Source organism: Vanessa tameamea, chromosome 7, assembly GCF_037043105.1.
Source record: "Vanessa tameamea isolate UH-Manoa-2023 chromosome 7, ilVanTame1 primary haplotype, whole genome shotgun sequence".
Classification (NCBI taxonomy): Eukaryota; Metazoa; Arthropoda; class Insecta; order Lepidoptera; family Nymphalidae; genus Vanessa; species Vanessa tameamea.
In genome coordinates, this window is record NC_087315.1 from 6,973,673 (window position 1) to 6,996,309 (window position 22,637).

Sequence of the window (22,637 nt, forward strand, 5' to 3'; positions counted from 1 at the left end):
GCTATTAGTGTAGGATTTTTTTAAAATAATAACATATGTAAATACTAAAGATGTTTTGATATCTAGAATAATCTTAAATAATTCTTTTATAAATCAAGAAAAAAACCTAATTTTATTTTTATCACAGTTTATCATTTCACAAATCAGTTTTAGAAATAGTGAAGTAAATATCTAATTTAATTAAAAATAAATTCTAGATTATCATTATATACATCTTAAAAATAAATTTCAAATAAAAATACCATCAACTATAAAGAAAATGACATAGATTATTTACATACCCTCTATGGAAATCCAGGAATCTTTACACAATATTTTATACCTACTATACATATAAAAAGCACTAAAATTTAACAAAATAATGATTCCATTTAAAAATCACCACATTATTAACAATGTACAAACGAAAATGTACAGATTTATTCTTACAATGTTACTATAATTATGACCCTTTTTTCTACGGTTAGTTCCAGCGTTAGCCTCATCGGGATCATCAATCTCGTTGTAATTAAAGTAATTATTGTCTACATTATAAAATACTACTCGATCGCCGATCGGTTGTATAGGTCTGAAGTTATGCCTTATTTTTCCATTCGCTGAACGCAATTCCCTGAATGCTTCGATCTGTAAATTTTTAAATAATTTAATATAATTCAATTTTTTGAATAAAAACAAGGAGTACAATTATTCCAATCTTATTATTTGAATGAAATTAAGATTTTTTTTTAAAAATAATTATTAAGTGGCTGAATCACTCCAAAACAATAAAGGTATAAAAAATCTGGTTTTAATCATAAAAATAATACTCGCCTGGTCATGCGCCAATCTGATTGGTTGTTCAAAATCGAGCCATATCACCACTTCAGAGCAAGGTGGTGTGGTTAAGGAACCTCTGTAAGTAAAATATCGCCGCAGGTCCAAAGGTAAAATGTTGAGGAATGAGAATGGCTGACTCATTACGATAGTCGTGTGAGGCTCCGTCACGTTACCCAGAGCAGACGTTATATCATCATAAGCTGGGTGCTTGTGGCGATCCAACTGTCAACAATTAAGTATAATAGTTTAAATTTAGATAACTTCCAGTAACACTTAGTGCTAAGATAATGTTCGAAGCATCATTTAAGTATGTACTTAAAATGATAAAATATGATAAATCATCATTCATATTTCTATTTAAATCCTACGTTTAATTATTCAGAGGAATTATAAGTGTATTAGTCTAGTACAAATATTTTCACTAGTATAAACACTTATTTAGGTACTGCAAGTGCTTAGGGAGATATTTAAGCGAACAGTCGTATCTATGCTCGAGTAACTCCGAAATCATTTAATTATGCAAAAAAATATATTTTTTAAAAATAAATGTTTGATTTTCAGATATATTTCCAATTATGAAGAAATTTTCAAAAAAATAAAATACCTGTCTTATTGCATTTCTTTTTCGTATTTGCTTAATAACTATACAAATGAAATTTAATATTTTAATTTAAAATATTTCAATAATTTAATTTCGCTAAATTCGTATAAAAAATAATCTTTTTGAAAAAAAAATGTGATGCAACAAATGAATACAAACTAGGATGGCATATAGTATATAGATATTATTAGAAGTTACCTCATAGAAGAAGGCGAGAACTGCAAGGCCGTCTGAATACTTGATCGCTTGTTTCACGGATTTATATTCTTCTTTGTAAAAAACCATATGCAATTCCATTGGAAAACTGAAAATTATAAGATATTTATAAGATATTTGTTATTAATGTATATACACAATTTACATATATAACGAAGTCCATATACATACTTCGTCTCTTTGTAGATTAGATAAAGTTATAAACAAATTTTAAGGCTCGCATAGCTTAATCAAGAGAATTAACAAAATATATTTGAACGCCGTGAGGCCAAGGATTATCTTTTGTGTGTTTCTTTTAAAAACTTACTTACTATTTAACAACAGTGTCTATTAATTTGAAGATGTCAATGTTAATAAATCACAATAATTTCAGTAATAATACAAACCTTCGATGGTTAATTTTGTCTTCTGAACCGAAAGTATCGTTGTCTCCCCAATGGAAATGCATCTGACTAAACACGTAGGCACCGTCTAGAGGGCCTCCGCTAACTCGTGGGTGAGGCTCATTTTCCACTTCAATTAAAACTGGAAACACACGTACATTTTAAACCCTACCAAAAACCTCTGGCCAAATATTTATAATTTGGGTATATACTAACCCAGTGATGTTATTAGCATATTATATAATTTATGTATATGTATTAGATTGGTATGTTTATATAGATCATTTACTGCTTTTTACCTGTGTGTCCATTGTTCGTGATGTGTACGTCATCTATGGAGTCATCGAAGCCGACGAACGCGATATCCGGCAACGCAACTTGCTTAACGCGAAGCACATTTATATTAATCGGACTCTGATGTTTACCTCTACATTCCTGGTACCTATCTCCCCAGTACGTTGGACCTAAAATATTTAAATTAAACATAAAGTTTTTCAATACAAAACAAGGCTTTGATCATAGTTAAAATTAAACAACAGACGTTAAAAATGTTTATTCATCAAAATGTTTAATTCAAGAAAATAATTAATATATCATACCTATAACTCCATCGTAGCCAAAATCCTCGCACGCATGCTCGGGTACTGTAAATAAATAAGTTTTATTATAAACTACTCGATTCCGATCGAATTTTATCTACCTCTGACAAAATGCGTCAAAAATTTCACGATAATCGATTGAGTAGTTAAGACGTGAAAGCGTAACAATATACACTAACTCACTTTCACATTTATAACATTAATTAGAATTGTTTAACTTAGAATTTTAGTGCACGTTTTAACAATACTTTAATGTATTTATTAGTACTAGCTTTATCCGAGCGAAATTTATAAAACTTCATCCCCAACTTTAACACCTTGGGGAGTGAATTAAAAAGAAGCCCCTTTATTGGGGCTCAAGCTTACTTCGCACCAAATTTCATCAAAATCGGTTTAGTTGCGTAGCCGTGAAAGCGTAACAGACGGACAGAGTTACGTTGACATTTATGATATAAGAATGCATGACGCATATGATATGCATTCGATAGGCTTGCCACGTGGCCTATCTTTAGGCAAAGGCACATTATAATACGTCCCGCCTATTAGATAAATTTATAATAAACTTCAATGTTATGCAAAATTCCGCCTTCAGAAAGTGCAAATGTCCCAATAGATTGAACTAAGGCTTACAGACATAACTAATGCCTTGTTACAATATTAAATATTATAAATTTCCAATATTAAACAAAATTATGTCCTAAACCTTATTCTTGGTCAGGATTTAATCTAATTCTATATACGATCTTTGTATCTAATAAAGATGAAATTACCTCTCTAAGACCGATTTCTGAACATGGTCAATTGTTATTGACTAGTAGTTACTAGTAAGTCATCTAAATAAAATCGGAGACCAACTAACCGTAAAATTCATAGAAGTTTACCTCTTAAGCTGTGCTCTTAAGTGTAAATTGTTGTTCAGCCACCGTAAGGCTCGCGTCACATCTGATCATGACCTGTTCCCATATTACTTAACAAGACATATGATAGTAGTATCTTCTGAGCTAATGAGATGATGACTGTAATTTGTGAAATTACGTTCTCAGCGAACCAGTCAACTATCAGTAGTTCCTACCGGTACCGAAGCGGTATATTGATTGAATCAGTCAATTGATTAGTATTATAAAAGTATTTTTACTAACTAAGATCCGATTCGAAGTGTGATTAACATTTACCGAATCACAATCATCATTGTATTGTTATCTTGCAGAATTTACCACTATTTGAATAGCATGTAATTTGACTAAAGTATGTCATGTTCCTTTGTATTCGACTAGCACCGGAAAATTCCCCCTTGAATTACGTAACTATATATAATAGAAAAACGTGTTCTATATTAATTGTATGACGTGTTGTTACAGATAAAACTATTAAATATATGTATATTGTATATTGACATATTTGTGATTGTTTGTTTAAACAAAAAATATTTGATTGTTTTTTTATATATAAAAATAAAAATTAGTATTTTCAATTCTCACGTATATATAATCTCACGCCAAAAATTAATTATATTTATTTTTATTTAAGAAATTCCCAACTCAATCCATTTTTTTTTTAATTATATGTAAATTAAAATGATTTTTTGCATGAGAAACACGTTAAAGCATATTTTTATATTGAATTCTTAAAAACCATTGTTTGGTTAAATTTTCATTATTTTAATTGATAATGATTATATCTTAAAATACTAAAAAAAAACACAAATGATAAAAGTTGTTTGCTTAAATATTAATTTAGTTTTAGAAGAAATTATTGTCATCTACCCAATTTTATACCTTATTTATCGTCTTCTCAACACTTTTGTCTCGATTATACTTTTATCGCGTGTTCTTTGTTTTTATAGTAATGAGTTGTGCACATAAGCTTTTCTCTGAATATCTACATTTAAATACTATTTTTTTTTTTTCGTGGTTTTAGTACGTGGCGTTGCCCATTCATCTTAATTTGTAGCACGTTTTTAGTTTCCGCGTAAGATTTTATTACTTACTTTATATTTTAGAAATTCTTACTTGTAGTTTCGAGGTATTTTCTTAAATTAAGATTTTATTTATGTATGGGTATGTAGTATGGTGTAACTTGAACAATTATCTTTACAATATTAATATTTTTATAACTACTCTACTGCATAACTTGCATACTTATCTTACTTAGTTATCTCTCATACGTTAACTACAAATTGTATCTCTATATGTATTTTTTCTACGTTTTTATTATTGTATGACACGATGACTCGATATTTTTATTATTTTTTTTAACACAACATCTTTATTTGCCATAAGCAGTTATTACGAGTATGCAGGTATAATTCCACTTGTAACACTTCTATATTTTAATAAGAAACTTTAAACAAAGTTGTTAGAATCTAAGGTTTTGTAATATATCGTCACCTTGAGTCTATATTTCAAGGTGTAAATTTTTTATTGAGTTTAGTTTTTCTTTTACACGGTGTAAGTAGTTCTAAAGTTGTGTTTTATGGTAAAACATAGGCAAGGCAAGTTGATAGGTACCTTTGAATAGAGCTCTTTGAAGAAAGTTGAAGATTACAATAATATTCAGAGCTTTTAGATTTTTTTATAAGTTCTTTATGTTTACTTAATATAGCACTTAACTAAAAAAAAATATACAATTTAAGTTTATACATATTATTTCTATTTATCAATCAATGCAGCCGTGTTCAAACAAATTAAGTATATTATTTATTTAAATTATCTATAAACTTTCAATTGTTTTCATATTTACAAAAAATAATTTTAAATAATAGAATTGTTAACCTAAACCGCCAATAAATGCGGGTAGCATTTATTGGCGGTTTTAGTTTTTAAGGTTTAATTGCTTGAAAAAAGTGGAGCAATATTGAGCCATCTCGCTTTAACGAAGCGTATCAAGTTCATTGATAAAAATAATAAGAGTAATTTAATTTTACATTGACCTTCTCTTCTTGCCAACGACTGCGTAACAATTTGGTACATAACTAAACATAATATTATTGGAGCAGAGCAATTTTTTTAAGTATCGCATGTGTCAAATTTGCTTTAAATTAGGGTTTTATTTAGTAGATAAAAATGGTTTAGAGAAGATTTTGAATAAAATAAAAAAACATTTTCTAATGGCCATTATTTAGGATGTTTATTCAAGATAAATTATAATTGGCGAGCTTCGGGGTTAAGACCGAATCGTATGTCGTGCCGGCGAACGGGACGACGCGGTTTATTGCCATTAAGCACCACGCCGCCGCTTTCCCTCCCTTGTAAGTGGCCTTTGCTATATATTATCAGTTTATTATAATAATAAGAAAGCAAATATTTAGTATATTAATAAATATCTATATTTTGATTTATTTATCCAAATTGATGGCAGAAGTACTATATCTTATTAAATTGTGTGCGTTACCGTCATATGAAACTTCGATTTCAATAAAATGCTTGAACATCACAAATCCTATTAAAATATCTAATAGTGATAAAATCTATATCGTTTATAAATCATATAAATCATATTCTTATAAGAAATATATTTGCCGGTCACGACATCCTACACAATTGCTCTGTATCGTGGATAAGCACTCACATTTTATTGATTAATTTTTCAATCATCAAGTTTTGCTTATTTTAAATTTAATTACAATTCCACATTAATATAATTGTTCAAGTTACTCATCGAAATATATTTGTCGGTAAAATATTTACATAAACTTTAAGTACAATACTAGCCTCGACAGTTGTTAGTAATCGATTCGATTTGAAGTGGGTCCCATGACATTAATGAAAAAACAAATTACTTAATAATCGTAAGACCTTAATTCGGAAGTAAGGTTAATTTGGAACAATCTCAGAACAACACAATAGCACTTGTAGTACTTATTGTATACTTTACCATGACCGTATAATGAATGTATCAAGTCTTGCGACACAACGTAAAACTATTTTTTTATTCTTGACTCCTTAGTAGCTTTTTACATTGTTTTAATTGGTAGTTTGCACAAAAATATTACTCAGCTGTGTTACATAACCGTTTATACTTTCACATATATGTGTAATAAAAACGACCGTGATAACAAAGAATTGTTAATTTTGTTCTAGAATAGTTAGTAATACTTAATAGAAGTTACGACGTTATAAATATCATAATTATTTTACATTCATGTTTTTTTTTTAACAAAATCGACCTTAATTAAATATCTAAAAGTGATCTCTTGTCCATGTATCTTTCACACTATAAAAAAAATATAAAACATGGAACTTTTTAATTCTAGAACAACGATTTGTGTTATCTACTACGAGTATTCTAAGATGTATGGAAAAAAAAGTAATTTAAAAAAAGCATTAGAACAAAGGAAGCCATGCTTAGGTATATTAGAATCGGGTAGGCTGAATTGTTACAGTCGGAGATATCGCAGGGTAAATATTGTAATATTTCTTTCTAAATAAGTATTTGTTTGACTATAAATATCTCGTTCGTGCCGTAACAGTACACGGGCGAAGTCGGTACGTATAGCTAATTTAATCATAATTATAATAACAAACACAACACAAATAGCTAACTATAAAAATTCCTACCTTGAAATGGAAACTTATACTGATTTATTAAAAACAATCTGTTTATATTATCACCTATTTAATTATTTTATTCAATTATTTTCATATTGAATATTGGTGACTTAAAAACATGCTCCATTACATAGTATTAAACAAAGTCGCTTACCGCTGTCTGTGCCTGTGTATGCTTTGGTCTTTAAAATTACACAACAGATTTTGAAGATTGATTCAAGAGAAAGATTTATGTATATAATACATGCACAATATAGTAAAGAAACATTGACAAACAATTTTAGAGGTTTCTAAATTGATGTAAATAAAGACATTTTTTTGCGCTTACATTGCAAACGCTGGCTGAACCCTACGAAATCGATCAATATAATGTACGAAAGTATTGTAGACCTTAAAAAGGTCTTCAAAAAAGTCCGCGATGGTATGTGTCTATCTCTTAGGGATAACCCACAATAACCATTTTTTATCCTTTATTATTTATGAGAAATAATGGCTTATTTTCGAAGCGATTTTAAGCAATACAGCATTAATGGTGATCCGATTAAGTACATTGTGCATTTAATATAGATCAATATGACCCATTACAGCATATTATTCAAATGAATATTTTCGAAGATATTACAGATTTAAAATGCAGGGACGTAAAGGTTTGTATTATCTAATGTAAAAAAAGCTATGAACGTTGTAAGACATTCTGTACTATATTTAGTATCAACATTGCACCCGTGCGAAGCCGGGGCGGGTCGCTAGTTACCTATAAATGGTCTCCTTCTTGCAAATGTTAAATCAATGATGGCAGAAAGAGAATAATGCGTGTTTAACTATTAACCCGGAAATTAACATTTATAAATTTGATTTAATTTCGGTTGTGGTTTAAATACATATTGCAATGAAGAATCTATACTATGTATAAAATTGTGAGCCTAAGTTATATCTCATAACAAAAAAGATCTTTATAATCGTATTTTGAATTGATAATATTGTTTTTAGTTATTACTCTTTGCAAAGATCACGATCCTAACGGCAATTAACTTTACAAATAATAATTGACTTCTTATAAATACATGAGAAGTACCTATAGTATTTAATATTCTAAGTCAGTTATATATTATACGGTATATTATGTGTAGTTACACATAATTATATATATCAGGAAAAAAGGCCGCACTGAATAAAATAGCAATGGCATATTCAATGAAACATACTCGCTGCACAATTCATTATTCACGTCATAATGAGAGCGGCGGGCTTCGATAACGATTTCTTGTGAAAATAATTTCGTAATATGAATTATATTATATCTATATTTATGAGTGTTAAAAATACCTCTAAATATATATATATATATATATATATATATAATACTTACTAGTTGATTTTTTTAAAAATGTTATTTATTAATAAGTATATTTAATAAGCAGTACATGTTTCTAGAATTTTCAACTCATTCTCACAATATATATTTTATGGAAACATATTAGTTAGGTAAATCAATTCAATCGTAACCTTAAACTGAATATTTTGTATATTTCTAAATTGGGATTAACTGATTGTTAATTAATATTTTATATGTTAACAAAAGAAAATAAAAATAAATAGGTTTAATTATTATATTTAATATATTCACAGCGCTTATCAAATCTCCAATCAATTTATTAACTTTACGTATAATTTAACATCGTTAAAGGCAAAGGAAATAATTTTTGTTGCCGTTATTAAACTGAATTAGCGATATATGAAGTCTTTGTTAGGTACTACAAATGTTATAATAATGGATAACATTGTCAAGATCAGACAAGTTCTCACGGATAGCGCGCTGATCTAATTGTATGTGTATACAGATTAGTTTTCTTGTTTTATATTTAAACAACAAAACAGAAAATTTTATGAGGTATAATATATTTATGCGGTATGTTTTCTCACTGAACCACATAGAAAGGTTTTTTTACAAAACACGATGAAAAGGTAGCCCATTAAATCAATTAAAAGTATGTAGCACCTCTCTGGCAAAAAAATTATATGTATATACTTAAATAGCCTTCGCGGATGTCAAACCGTATTTGAACGTAAATTGAATATATTGCGAGTAGGTAAACTATGCTTTCTTTTAAACCCGCGGCCTCGTTGATTTGAGTTTATTACGGAGTCCTAGTTTCGTAATTCGTGTTTAACGAGCATTTTTCATAAGTGTTTTACACAGTTTTTAAATTTATAATATTTGAAACAGAAAAAGTTTTATTAAACTGTGTCGACAATTTTTGCGTTATGCCTGAATCAAACAATTTAAGGTTGTATAAAATTTATATTACTACATAATTCAAAATATTTTAACCGTAATAGTGGATGGTATCATTACAAAAAAATCTAGGTTAGAAAATAGCAGCGCAGAGAAATGGTAACTTTTTGTAAAACTAAATAATGTTTAGACTAAATATGATAGACATCAATATTAAATACTAGACGAATCACAAGTAGATAGCAGTACAGTTATTTATGACTTAACAAAACATAAATCCTGAGTTTGATGTAATATTTTCTAATATATATTCCTTAGCCACAAAAAAAAACAATGCATACATTATGTATTTCTTTGAGTCAACAATTTATATTAGGATTACAGTCGTAGTCCCGCTAATAACTATCTGCTTATCTGAAAGATATTGATGTTTAAACTATGATCGACTTAATGTGTCGCTAGAGCGTGCTGTATGAACTGGGAGTAGAGCACGTCTTGCAAGCAATAAATTAGTAAATCATAAACCAGGTATTAAATACTTGTAAATATTTAACACTATTATCGGTTGCTATATCCGGCTAAACATATTAACGATAAAAAAGGTAATTTTTCCACCATACTATGTTAAACAGGTACTAAGTATAAGTATTATGTTTTCAATGTTTGAGTCGTGTGGTAGAACATATGTATCTTAACAGAAGATCGCAGATTACAATCCAGGCAATCACCGCTGAATTATAATTAATCTCGTGGTCGGTGGTGATGGATATTAGATATTTGTAGAATGCGATTTACCGTGTTGGAAATAGCTCCAAACCTCCTCGGTGTAGAGTAAAAAGAGAAGGGAAAACTGTAGCACAGCAGTGAATCATTTACGGGCTGTTTACTTTTAACTATTCAAAAAATAACTTGATTATATAAAGTAAATAATAGCTATATTCATGCATTCACAAATCTGCCTAATAAAAGTAGTATTACAAATAAAATAATAATACATTACAAGTCTAATTTGGTAAGATGTTTGTTTTAAATAACATTTTTTGAATGATGTACATACTGCGTTGTATCGTAAGTAGAGGGAGCGATCATGCTTCTGGTTCATGATAACGATAAATTACGCTACTTTTTCTATGATTACACAAAGTTTTTCTATTATGCAAATTATCGTCGTGTGCGTTTTCTTGTCGACTTGTCGATATTTTTTCGATGATTAAATTTCCGAATTCGACTTTATTTTAGTGCGAATATTGATATTTTATTATGGTCCAGACTCTACATCATATAGATTAGTTACATAATATTAAAACACGTTCTTGGTTCAATTCCAAATGTTGTTAGAATCAAACAAAGCATCCATTCCAAGCCAAGAATTTAATTTCGTTGTTGTTAACGTATAAATCTATTTGAGAAAAAAACGTATTTCTAACAAAATCATTAAACAGGTAGATTTGTTATGTTTGTTTAGATGATTAAAATAATAAGTATAACATCAGGGATAACAACCTAGTTATACTATTAATAAACAAGCGGTGGTCAACGTGGAAATCATTAAAGGGAAAATTAAATTAATTATTCATTTTCAGGCTTTTATCCTGACATTGTATTATATCTTTGTGTTGTTTATCAGTCTTACCAATGCGATCTGCGTTAGTCGGACTGACTATATTTAATTTTATTTCCTACCATGACAAAAAGTAATTAAAAAGGATTACTTTTCTTTTACATCTAAGTATATACATTATCAATATAAATATTGCAGCCGGTAATACTTGGCTAAGTGCTTGAATATGAAAATAACTAGAAAAAATATTAATTGTGAAAATGGCAGATTCAAAGATGCTACTCTAATTTCAACTACCAAATCCCTGAAATAATCAGTCTTTCCTACCCTCGCCGAAGTAAATAATGTTATGTTAGCCTTGAATTCAATACTGTAAATCATAATGTTTATTTCATGAGATAGTATTGTTTGTTGATGACATATGACCATGTGATCATTGATGTCTCTAAAATGGTACACATAGATGGTTAAGTGTCAATAACTTACTTTTAAATAGTAAAAAATACAATGTAACAAATTTACTGCTCTAAACATAAGATGTGTTAAAACGTGCTTCTAAATTCACCCTTTAAAAATAGACTGTAACTGTAACTGATGTAGATCCGGCCAGCTTGACATTTAATTCTACATTATAATCTTACGGTATTTTACTTTGGAGTAATGCAGTCGATATAAAAAAGACTTTTGTCCTGCCGAATACTAACGACTTTATAGATGATAGCACACTTTGTAAATAGAACGATCGCGTCTTCCGTTCAAGTAAAAAAATATTATATTTTGATAAAAAAATATATAATCCTGTTTTGGGAGTTCTAAATTATTTCTTCCCGAACCGATGGTAGTTTTTTGACACGCAATAAGTAATTCTTATCCTTCTTTATTGAATAAAGATTGTGATTTGCATATAATCTGTTCTAAGTTGTATACATTATTATATGAAATTGTAACTCATTTAATTATGGAAATAAAATTAGTTTTAGGGGTGACTAAAATTAAGGTTCAAGTCTATATGAATAAATACACGACGAAATAAATTTAAAGCTTTTTATATTATATAATTAGTAAATACATTCAAATCACTTATACCGATGATCAGGTCATAACTGCATCTCGCCACAAATGGAATTTGTCGATACAAAGGCTGCTTTGTTACTCTTAAAGTTATTCTACAATATCCGTTATGATTAGCATAGACTAATAACTGTCGTTATAATCAGTATATAACGAATTTTTAAATAGAGGTCATTGACATATATTTCAAAAAAAGCTTATAAGTTTGACGTTGTTGTTATTCATTATTTTTCTACTCAGTCGGTACTCCAAAATATAATCTACTAAATATGTATTACTCTTATTAACACGCTTTTATTAGCTGGACCTTTATGTAGCTATGTAAATTTATTTCAAAAATGACACACCTTCATTGACCGATGACAAAACAATAATTTAATATTTTTGTCTTTTGTACACAAACAAGGATCGCCAGGTTAAAAAAAAAGTAGCATGGTACAGGTTTCCAACATAACGTCATCCTAGTTTCGGTAAATGTAATTCTTAGTGGTTCAGTTCATCATTTACTGTTTCAGTGATTTTCAAAATGTAATAAATATTGTAGAAAGTCCGTCCTCCATTTCTGATTTCTACAACTATTTTGTGCAAGTTGGCAGAATTGTAAGCTTAAAAGAGAAAACGTAACCAACCTATAGTTTATTCCAATGGAACAATGAATGAAGATAACAAACTTTATATTTTCGTAAACAACGCACATTATTGTAAACTACTAATAGTTCTTGATTAATACATATCTTTATTTATAATAAAAAACTTGTAAACACTTAATTATATCGCAGCAAATATCTATCTTTTATAAATACGCCACAGTAAATGATTTATTTATAACATAGTATTAAGCGTTAACAGAATAAATGACATATTAATTTTGGTCGTTTTCCGAACATGTTGTAGAATCAGCGATAAGATATAGTCTTTTTAGCGCAGTGTTTACCGGCATAAAGATCGCTTGATTCTATACAGTAGTATTGTTGTCCTCCTGAAACATTACCGCCACTGTGCCCATACTCAAGAGACTAGCCAACTACGTAGGACGTATTCTAGTGCACAAGTGGCTGCGCAATTAGAAGGGCACTCTCAATATTCCAATATCTCAATATTCGTTAAACCATTCTGATAGAACACGATCAGAAAGAAATCAGACGCAGGACCAACGGTATTACGTACTTTCCGACTGTCAATTTCCAAATCCCGGCAAATGTGTATTGACAGAAAAACTTTTATGTGCGGGATTTTAATAAGCACTTCGAGATCTGCACACTTATAAGCTAGCCACTGGACCAACAAGTTATTTATATTACAGTAGCGTACGAAAAAAACTCAATAATTCTTAAAATTTCCACTTCATCGTGAACCACTTAAACGTTTAAATTAAATGTGTGCATAACACTTGAAATCATTATTTTCTTTACTATAAAGACGAGTAATCGTTTTTGCATTAACAATCACCGTTGGAAATCGAGACGAACGTGTTATTTTTTAATTATAAATTCATCTTTCTTAATGCCTACTTACCGAATTTTATAAGAAAAGACGCAAGTTTTTTGTACATAAACGAATTGCCAATTATCAAGACGCGTGTTAATCATACATTATAATCAAATATATAATCTAAACGAATTAGTATGAGCTGCCGTGTGACGTATAATCTAAAAGACACACAAACAAACTCAATTATCGACATGTCAAAATTATATATATATTGAGAATTTTATAATTGATTCATTTTACAAAATAGCTTTCGTTGAATTATTATATATTTTTCATTTAAGATTTTCAAATAAGCTATTACGAGATACGCTAAAGCGAGTTTAATAAAGTCTACTTCTGGTTATATCTCTCCACTTATTCGAGTGAAAGTGGCTTAGTTCGTGATAAAGATTAAAGAGGCGTATTGTTGCGCCAGCGATCTTAGACCTAGATATGTCCTGTTTAAGTAATAGTCGCTACAGACAATTTACTTGAAGATAAAACGCTAGTTTGTGTTATTTCCTTAACTTACTTAAAAAATTCATATCGGAAATTAGAAAGTTAAGCAATTTTTACCTACGTCTGCATAAAACATACATAAACCAGACTTAGAACTGGCGAAATGTACTTTGGAAATAAGATAAAACAAGAAAACTTTATACTATTTTACAGTTATTAGTATTATTATCCTTAGTATAAAATAAGTATAATAATAATAAAAAAATGCTAAGTATTGAAATAACAGGAATGCATTGTAATATTTTTCCTCAAACATTTTAAATAAAAATAGGATCATTGGTAAAGCTGCATTAAAGGAAAATTTTAACGAACCATAACACCTACCTATTTTGAGTTTATTTGGATTTGGATATTCAAACATAGTTGATCGCTATAAATAAAGCATATTATATTAAAAATCTATGATTTCGGTTTTAACTTCTAAGTAGAGAATTAGAAAATGAAACGGGCCTTACGACATAACAAAAAAAAATTAGCTTCAGCTCTACCATGGACACCAAGAATTAAGAAAAAAACTATGTTACGTAAAATATTTCTTTTGTTGTTCGAAATTCATTCTTCATATTATACGTTTTTATATTATTTTATACTAAACCAGGGATTAAAGTATGTGCGTCACTTTAGTGAAAGGAAACGATTACTTATTTATATTTTAGATATTTAAGAAATTCCACTTTCAGTAAATTAACGATTAATAAAAAAATCCAGTATGATTTCCGAAATATATAAATAATTACTATTATTATTATATTACATTATTAAATTTTTTCAGTAAAAATGTTTTTTAAATCTAAGTAAATTTTACATGAAAAAATATTACATTAACGAACTCAGAAATGCAATATAAAATACAATAACTTTCACTGTTTAATTCTACAGATCGCAAATTTTAACAATTTATGTAAATGAATAATTTTGACACTAATATACATACATAAAGTATTTTAGAAGAATTCCATTTATGTAATTAAAAACTATCATACTCAGATGTTATTTATATAAATAATGCTATTGTTTATAAATAATAATACAAACAACCAAGAGCATATTTTAATAATGACAATGTTGATGATGAATTTTAGTTAAAAACACTTTAACATATTTTCTTTATACAGTCAAAGATCGGTTATAATTGCATTTTATATTTTTTTTATGGATACATAAAATATGAAAATTTTAAACATACCTTGAAAAAGTGCGAGACCGGCAATAACTGTTATTAAAAACCACATAACGGCACTTTTACACAAATAATATTGACGTCAAAGGACAAGATACACTGAAATTGATTTATATTGTTTATTTATGATACGTATTTCGCATAAAACATATTACCCGGTAAAGAGACAACACTCTACTACGTGACCAGACAACTGTGTGTGACGAACGATGTCCCTGCTTTATAACCGCCCTGTCTTTATACAGACGACAGATGTTATTGAAGTAAAATTTTCCGAAAAGAATATTCAATTTATTTTTATTGTAAAATGGGTTATAGGCGTAGGGTTATAAAAATTAAATAATTATGTTCACATATATTTTGACTCAGATGACCTAATTATTTTGATGGATATTTAACTTTATACTCTCAATATTGTTTTCATACTATTCCTTTGATTTTGAACTTTATAAAGATATAACATACGAAATAGCACATGGCGTAAACATATATATGTTTAACATTATTTTCCATTGGTTTCCAAAATCACTTCTTAATCCTCCATCATGGTAAGAAAATAATTACAAATTCTCTGACCGCTTACTTATCAAACAACCAATTTTAAATGATAAGAAAGTGTTCAACGATCACTTCTGTCCATAGTTATAATAGTAATACTATAAACATTCCTTTAGGTACTAAATTTTGAACGCTGCCAAACCTAAAATGTTAGGTCTCTTGAGGATCTATAAATAACTAGCTCACTCCCTTCGGAAGTGATCGCAACACAATACAAGGTATTGTTGCGGTAAAATATTCAGAGACCGTGAAACCGTGATACTTTCTGAGAAGGGCTTTTAGATATACTTTATTATTGTAAAGGTAAAGTTATCTGAAATATCTACCTATAAGAGGCCTAACTACCCGGTTCGTCTTGTAAATTAGATAGTGATAGGCTTTTTGTAGGTAGATCATTAGGGTTGGAATTCCGAGTTGTGCCGAGAGGTTTTATTTTCCACAAATCTATAAAGTTGGCAGTTTTACAATCCGCAGGTTTTTTTAATTAATATTTTAAATCAATGAACTACAAGAAATATCTATGAACATAAAATATCAAATTAAATAATAAAAAATAAATTAACAACACAATGGCTAATATAAGCCAATCACGAGAGTTACTTGAATCTTACACGCTTTAAAAAAGGTTGTAAATATAAATGTACAAATGGAACAGCCTCGAAGCTTAGGTTTAGGTCCTCCACGCTGCTTAGGTAGGGGTTGATTGGCGGCATACATGTGGCAAGATTTCATTCAGTCCAGGTTTATTCAGGAAACTGAGTTATTTAGGCTCTTACTGTTTATTTTTAAATTATTATTATGAAATTTAAATATATTTAATGATTCCCGCACGATAGTTTATACAGAAAAGGCTCCATTATGTGTCAGAAATATACATATCATATCAGTAAAAAGTAGTAAACTTTACTGCCTAAATCTATTCGATATTAGTTCGATTAGATAGTACCTACCTATATATAATACTTGACAGTAGGTACGGCAGAAGGCTATGTTAGAATAGGGTTATGCCGGCAGACGGGGGACTCTGAAGTAATAATCAGTATATAGTGAAAATACACTCAGAACGCAACTGATAATTATAGTTCTCATACTGACCAATAGTGACAAATATTATAAAAGTTGTCTTATAGTAGGTACTAATACGTTCCTTCGGTATGTTTGGTTTTCAAATAGTTATCAGTTTTAACTTTTTGGAATTTATAATAATAATTATTAACCTCACTCTAGAATAGTGTACAAAAGTTGTCACATTAAGGTATACATTAAGCTGTTATTCCATTGGCGATTTCTAAGAGAGTTCAAAGCTAATCCAAAACGAAGCAACGAATACGCTGCGGGTGAGCACTCTGCCGCAACTTCAGGATGTATTAAAATACCAGAATGAGATATTGTCGGAAGAAGGATACAAACATCGATGCAATGGATATAGCGTTATTTATAATCGAAATTCAAAATCATTCAACATCTGTTACTAAACAAGGAGAATTCACCAAACCGCATTGGAGCAGCGCGTGCTGCAGCAGTGGGAAATTTACAGGTTGTTACTATAAAAAAGGAGAGAATATGGTTATCGCAATGTAAAATAACGAGCATGCGAAGCGGTTTGCAATTAATTTATACAAGATTTTGTAACTACAAACAGCAAAAAAAAAATTAAATAGCCAACGAATTTTAACATAAGTATTTCGCTGCGAATTCGTGGCGACCGCGATCGTGATAACAGCCTTAATGTCGGGCCAAACGATTACTCCAGCTGCGCCTTTATCAAAAGACCTTAATTCTTCCTGTGCGCTGTCGCTAATGAAAACAACACGCACACGGCTTTGTAATCTGTACAAGTTCACTCAACGCATTGGGCCGACGTGTGGGACATTGGCCGACGTCTGGAGGCTTTATACGTGATTTCAAACAACGTGTAATGATTAAGATTTACGACATTACTTGTTCAGATTGCAAAATGTAAACATAAAATATGAAAAAAATCTGTAGACATTTTGAATACCAACAAATTATCTATACAAAGTATTGTGCGTTTAGCTTTAATTAAAAAGTATAGTATCAATCATTTACTATACCAAAAACCCTTCATCCTGAAACTAAATGCTAATGTTTTATACATTTTTATAAATCATATATTGAGTATTTTTTTTCTTTCCATCCGAATATAATCACAAACAAAACTTATTTCTTTATATGATGATCTCTTAACACATCTTATATTTCCACAATAAGCTGAAGTTTCGAGTTTGTATGATTGAAGGCGCTAATCTCAATTAGGCTATTGTTGCTGTTTATTAAATAACCATTCTGGCTATATAGCCAGCTCATTCTGTAGTTACGAGAAGGATAAAAAATGTGTATCGTACAATCGAATATGGTGAAATCGCCGGTCTTTTACAATAGAATTACCGTCAGACATTTTCATGCCAATACAACCAATGCGGTTGCAACGGATTGGACAAGGTTAAAGGCGTCAGCGAGCCACAAGTTTTTTTTTATTTTCGAGGGCCCTAACAGGTGGTTATGATAATGGTGAAAATCTGCAAGAAAAAAGTGCCCTTAGGAAGTTAATAAAGGTCAAAATATGATTGTATCTATATTCCAATAATGAAAGGAAAGATGTTTTAATTTTTTGCATTAGGGCCCGAAGTCTTGATACGCCACCGCTTCTATAACGACTGAAGGTGCATGAATTGACTGGCATACTTATCGAATTTAGTTAATGACCTGGACCTGTAGTACATGTCCTTCACATGTACTACAGGCCTTAAGGCCTTAGGTTCCTTTTCCTTAGGTTGGATAAGTCAAGTAAATACATAATAATCATAATCATAATGATAAGTAAAGGTCTGTTAAAAATGAAAGAAAGAATGGACTTCACACATTTATTGTATTTTTGTCTAATAAAAATACTTTATAGTAAAACTATCGTATATTATAAGGATATATACAGCAATTGACAGTCTTGCTGGTTGTACACACTATCGGAACACAACATATTCGCCATGCTTTCTGTGCACTTACATTTTAAAAAAAAAACAGAAATTTTTAACCTATATTTTTACAGCCCTAAAATCGCATTTGAAATTTTATCATCGAAAAATCGAAAATTTGCCACAAAAACACCATTCAATGGATATACTCATGTATTGCACTATTGAAGGAAATATAAATATAAGCAATTCAGTTTACAAATTTATTTCTGATGTTGATATTTTGAGCCCAATTATAAGCTGAACTAAGCAAGCGTAGTTAAGTACTATGTAATTTAATTTAGGCACAACATGTATTCAATCAGTAATACCTCCTTACTTTATTTAACATCGTTTTATGATTTAAAGTCTACAATCTTTGTTGACATTTGAATAATTTACATGTATGTATAAACATCTATTTTTAACTTTATAGAACTCTACAGAACTTACACATCACACAATAGCCACATTATAAACATAAAATAAACCGAAGAATATTAATAAACTTCTAAAACCTTAGTAACGAATTCGTGCTCGCAAATTAATTGCGACTTCAGAAATTATTTCAAATGGGCTACTTATTCTATTATAATATATATATATATACATGACAAACTAAAATTGGCTAAATTATGATTAAATCGAATATTTGTAACATTCACCTTTAATACACAATATAAAAATTTTGAAATCTAAAAGTAATCTAAATATTATTGTCGCTTAAATAATCTTGTTAAGGCTAGACGATATAACAGTGATCTTTGAGGTACCCATCAATAATAATTCATGTAATTGAAGACATTGGAATAACGATTATGACTACTTATATGTGATGTTACTCTGTGCCTTTAAAACTAGGAAGGCAACAAAACAATATTCTGTAAGTTACAAGACATGAAATACTGAAACGAATCTTTGGTGCAGTTTAGGAAATTGGCGATCGAAGCGTTAAAGTGCTCCGAATGATTTGAAATATAAACATTTATTATATTAAGCTAAACTAGTTTCCTATAGTTCATTACCGTCAAACCAAGTATGAATATCCATAATTATCTATATCTATATAAAGCTGCAGTTCGTGCGGTTAAACCGGGCTAATTTCGGGTCAATAACCCCGATCATTTTATCTGTATGCTTTACATGTACTATGTTATTGAATGAGGCATTATAAACTATAAGCGGAGCAGTCACCATAAGCGGCAATTAACCGATGGCGAAATAAAGGCAAGTATTTATTATGCGTTTAACAGGCCCATATAAAAATTACATATAAAAGCAACGGTGCAACCACCCAGTTCTAATACCCCTGATATAAGATAAGAGTATTGTTAGAAATGATTTTGTCATACATAAATAGCTTTTATTCAATTTTTTAATAATGTATCTAATAATTTGCAGATGACAAATGTAAGTACAATAATTAATCTATTATGGCTAACAATCTGTTATTTATTCTAATCTTTAAATATTTTAAATCAATGATTATTAAAAAACTGATTCAGAACATACTTTGCAATTTTTTAATTCATTATTCTATTGTTTAAGTCAGCACAAATATGATCGTATTTTAATAGCAATGTCAAAAACGTGATAAATATAGACATTCTTTACTTATAAGATTACTGTGTAGAATTACTGCGACCAAAATCAGTGTAAATTTAGTTCTTCGATATACTTTCAAATGAGAAAAGCTTTGCTGTCGCTGATTGTCATGTGTTATGATCTACATTTAACGACACACTAAGTGTGTCGGAGCCCAGTGTAACAGACACAGAACACAACATTATTATTGCACCAGAAATTAATTTAGCATGACAATTTGTAACTTACAACTGATTTTACAAACACAAGTAACACAATTTCATACCTCGATTCTATAATCAACCGATGTTTCAGTGTTTTCACAAATTTTATATAATATGTATTACTAGATGTATCTATTATTTTTCACTTTATAAATTAGACTTATCACTCTAACAATGTGAAACAATCTACAGTTCTACACACAGCATACATAGTATGTACAATAGTAACTATATACAAAAATATAAAATGGCAAAGGTATTCACGTAGCACACGACTACAAGCCATACTTTGAACACGCGCATGTAATTTACCTCGATTTAGTTTTACATATAAAACATAAAAATATATTTCTCCTTTGCCATTATCTTGTCGTAAATTAAAATAAAATATTAACATTAGGTAAATTCTAAGGCATGTTCACTACTGTGGCAGAGCTGGTAACTGAACATTCTTATTGTCAAAAAGCATCTCATCTTACACAAGTGATTTTTGCATGAGATATACCGACGTGTTACTAAGCCTTACGCTAATACAATTCTAATGTATTATACAATGTAGGACTGCAATTAAATTATATTATCGATAAATATAAAAATATATTTTCTAACGCTATTTATTAGTTAAATTAAAGGTGAATCCACAAAAAAACATATGTTAATAATAAACTCAATGTTTCGTTATACATGTTACTAATTGTGCGTGTTTGATACCAGCATGACAAAGTCATTACTTTAACAGAGAGTGATATCAGAATTTAACTTGATATGTTTTAGAAATAAGTGACATGATGCAAAAATTGTGTGAAGCCCGAGCATATATTTAACACATGCGTTTGGGAAAATAGCTTTATGCGGCACCTACTTCCTTTTACCTTTTAACTATACACCATGTCACAAAATATTCACTTTAAAATTGTATATTCATATAATCATAAATATATTTTATTTGTACATTACGCAAGAGATTTTATGTTAAAAATATTTACAAATAAAAAAACATTCCACCTTATAACTCTATTCACAGGTGTAACTTGGGCTGTAAAACGAAGCTTAACTAAATTATATTATGTTTTTCAAAAATTAAAACAAAACCGATTGTTTAAATTTTTTAACAGCATTGCAAACTTATTTTAACGAACCTAAATAAAATTAATATAGCATTTTAGTAAAGTATGATTTTACTAAGCCCGTTACTGTCATTATATTAAACTTCAACTAATTGGAATATATTTTGTATCTCCGATTTTTCATACTATACAAATGAAAATACTGTTCGTAATATTTTTATCGGTCCATCTTTGTTAAAGTTTAATAATTTAGACGCAGTTTCAATAAACTGATTATGTAGCATGTTTTAGTGTTCGAACTTCAATAAATAATATTTTGAAATTTGGCGTGGTAATATAACGAAAGTATTTTTATAAATTATTTTTTTTTATATTGCTTTCTTAATATGTAGTAGTGTGCTTTCAGGTGATCTTTTCTACAATAAGTTAATGAAATTACATTAAGCTGACGACATGCATTATACCGGTTTCTGCAGAAGAAAAAAATCATAATTTCAAAATATTAAGCTTGAACAAATATTAAATATATTTTAGAAGTTTTATGTAAAATTATTTTGACAACCACAACCTTTTCTCTTTTTAACACTTTCACCAATATGTCGTTAAATTAAGTCATAGAATTAAGAGCACTACAAATAATAACCTATGTTTAATCTATACAATATTTCTGATCCATTAACTAAATTGAAAATCAAACAGAACCACCGGATGGTATGTGGTCACTTTCGGAATACCGGAGCGATTGTAGTGACACATGCCTTATATAATATAACGCCAATAGGCCACTAATCATTTAGTCAAACCGTATTATCCCTTGTGTCATTATATTAGTTTTAAATATTATATATTCGTTCTAATTTTAAAACACACTATTTTTCTATTGCATTTGTTTTAAATGTTACTTTCTGGTCTATATACTGAGGAGTAAATTAATATCCACACCTGCTATACTTCTTAAAAAAGAATCTTATAATATTGACGGTCACGAAAGAATCATTTGAAATTTTATATGTTTAAAAAATTTGGGAAACAA

The 22,637-nt window shown here is 29.2% G+C and overlaps 2 protein-coding genes across 2 annotated transcripts in view; one reads left to right on the forward strand and one right to left on the reverse strand.

The window, feature by feature from the left end:
* LOC113401217 (signal recognition particle 19 kDa protein) overlaps positions 1-22,637 on the forward strand; it is a 232,267-nt gene that overhangs the window by 103,056 nt on the left and 106,574 nt on the right. The gene's annotated exons all lie outside the window — the stretch shown is intronic.
* On the reverse strand, positions 111-15,458 carry LOC113401248 (putative carbonic anhydrase 3). The gene is made up of 7 exons (XM_026641083.2): positions 15,206-15,458; positions 2,616-2,660; positions 2,316-2,480; positions 2,020-2,158; positions 1,616-1,721; positions 811-1,038; positions 111-624 (listed from the first exon to the last, which is right to left on the reverse strand). The coding sequence occupies exons 1-7, from the start codon at positions 15,249-15,251 to the stop codon at positions 379-381; spliced, it is 975 nt and encodes a 324-aa protein (XP_026496868.1). The 5' UTR covers positions 15,252-15,458; the 3' UTR covers positions 111-378.

Coding starts and splice junctions, on each gene's coding strand:
- LOC113401248 (XM_026641083.2), bottom strand. CDS start 15,251: ATGTGGTTTTTAATAACAGTTATTGCCGGTCTCGCACTTTTTCAAG. Junction 1,722..2,019: donor GACAAAATTAACCATCGAAG/GTTTGTATTATT, acceptor TATAATTTTCAG/TTTTCCAATGGAATTGCATA. Junction 625..810: donor TCAGATTGGCGCATGACCAG/GCGAGTATTATT, acceptor AAAAATTTACAG/ATCGAAGCATTCAGGGAATT.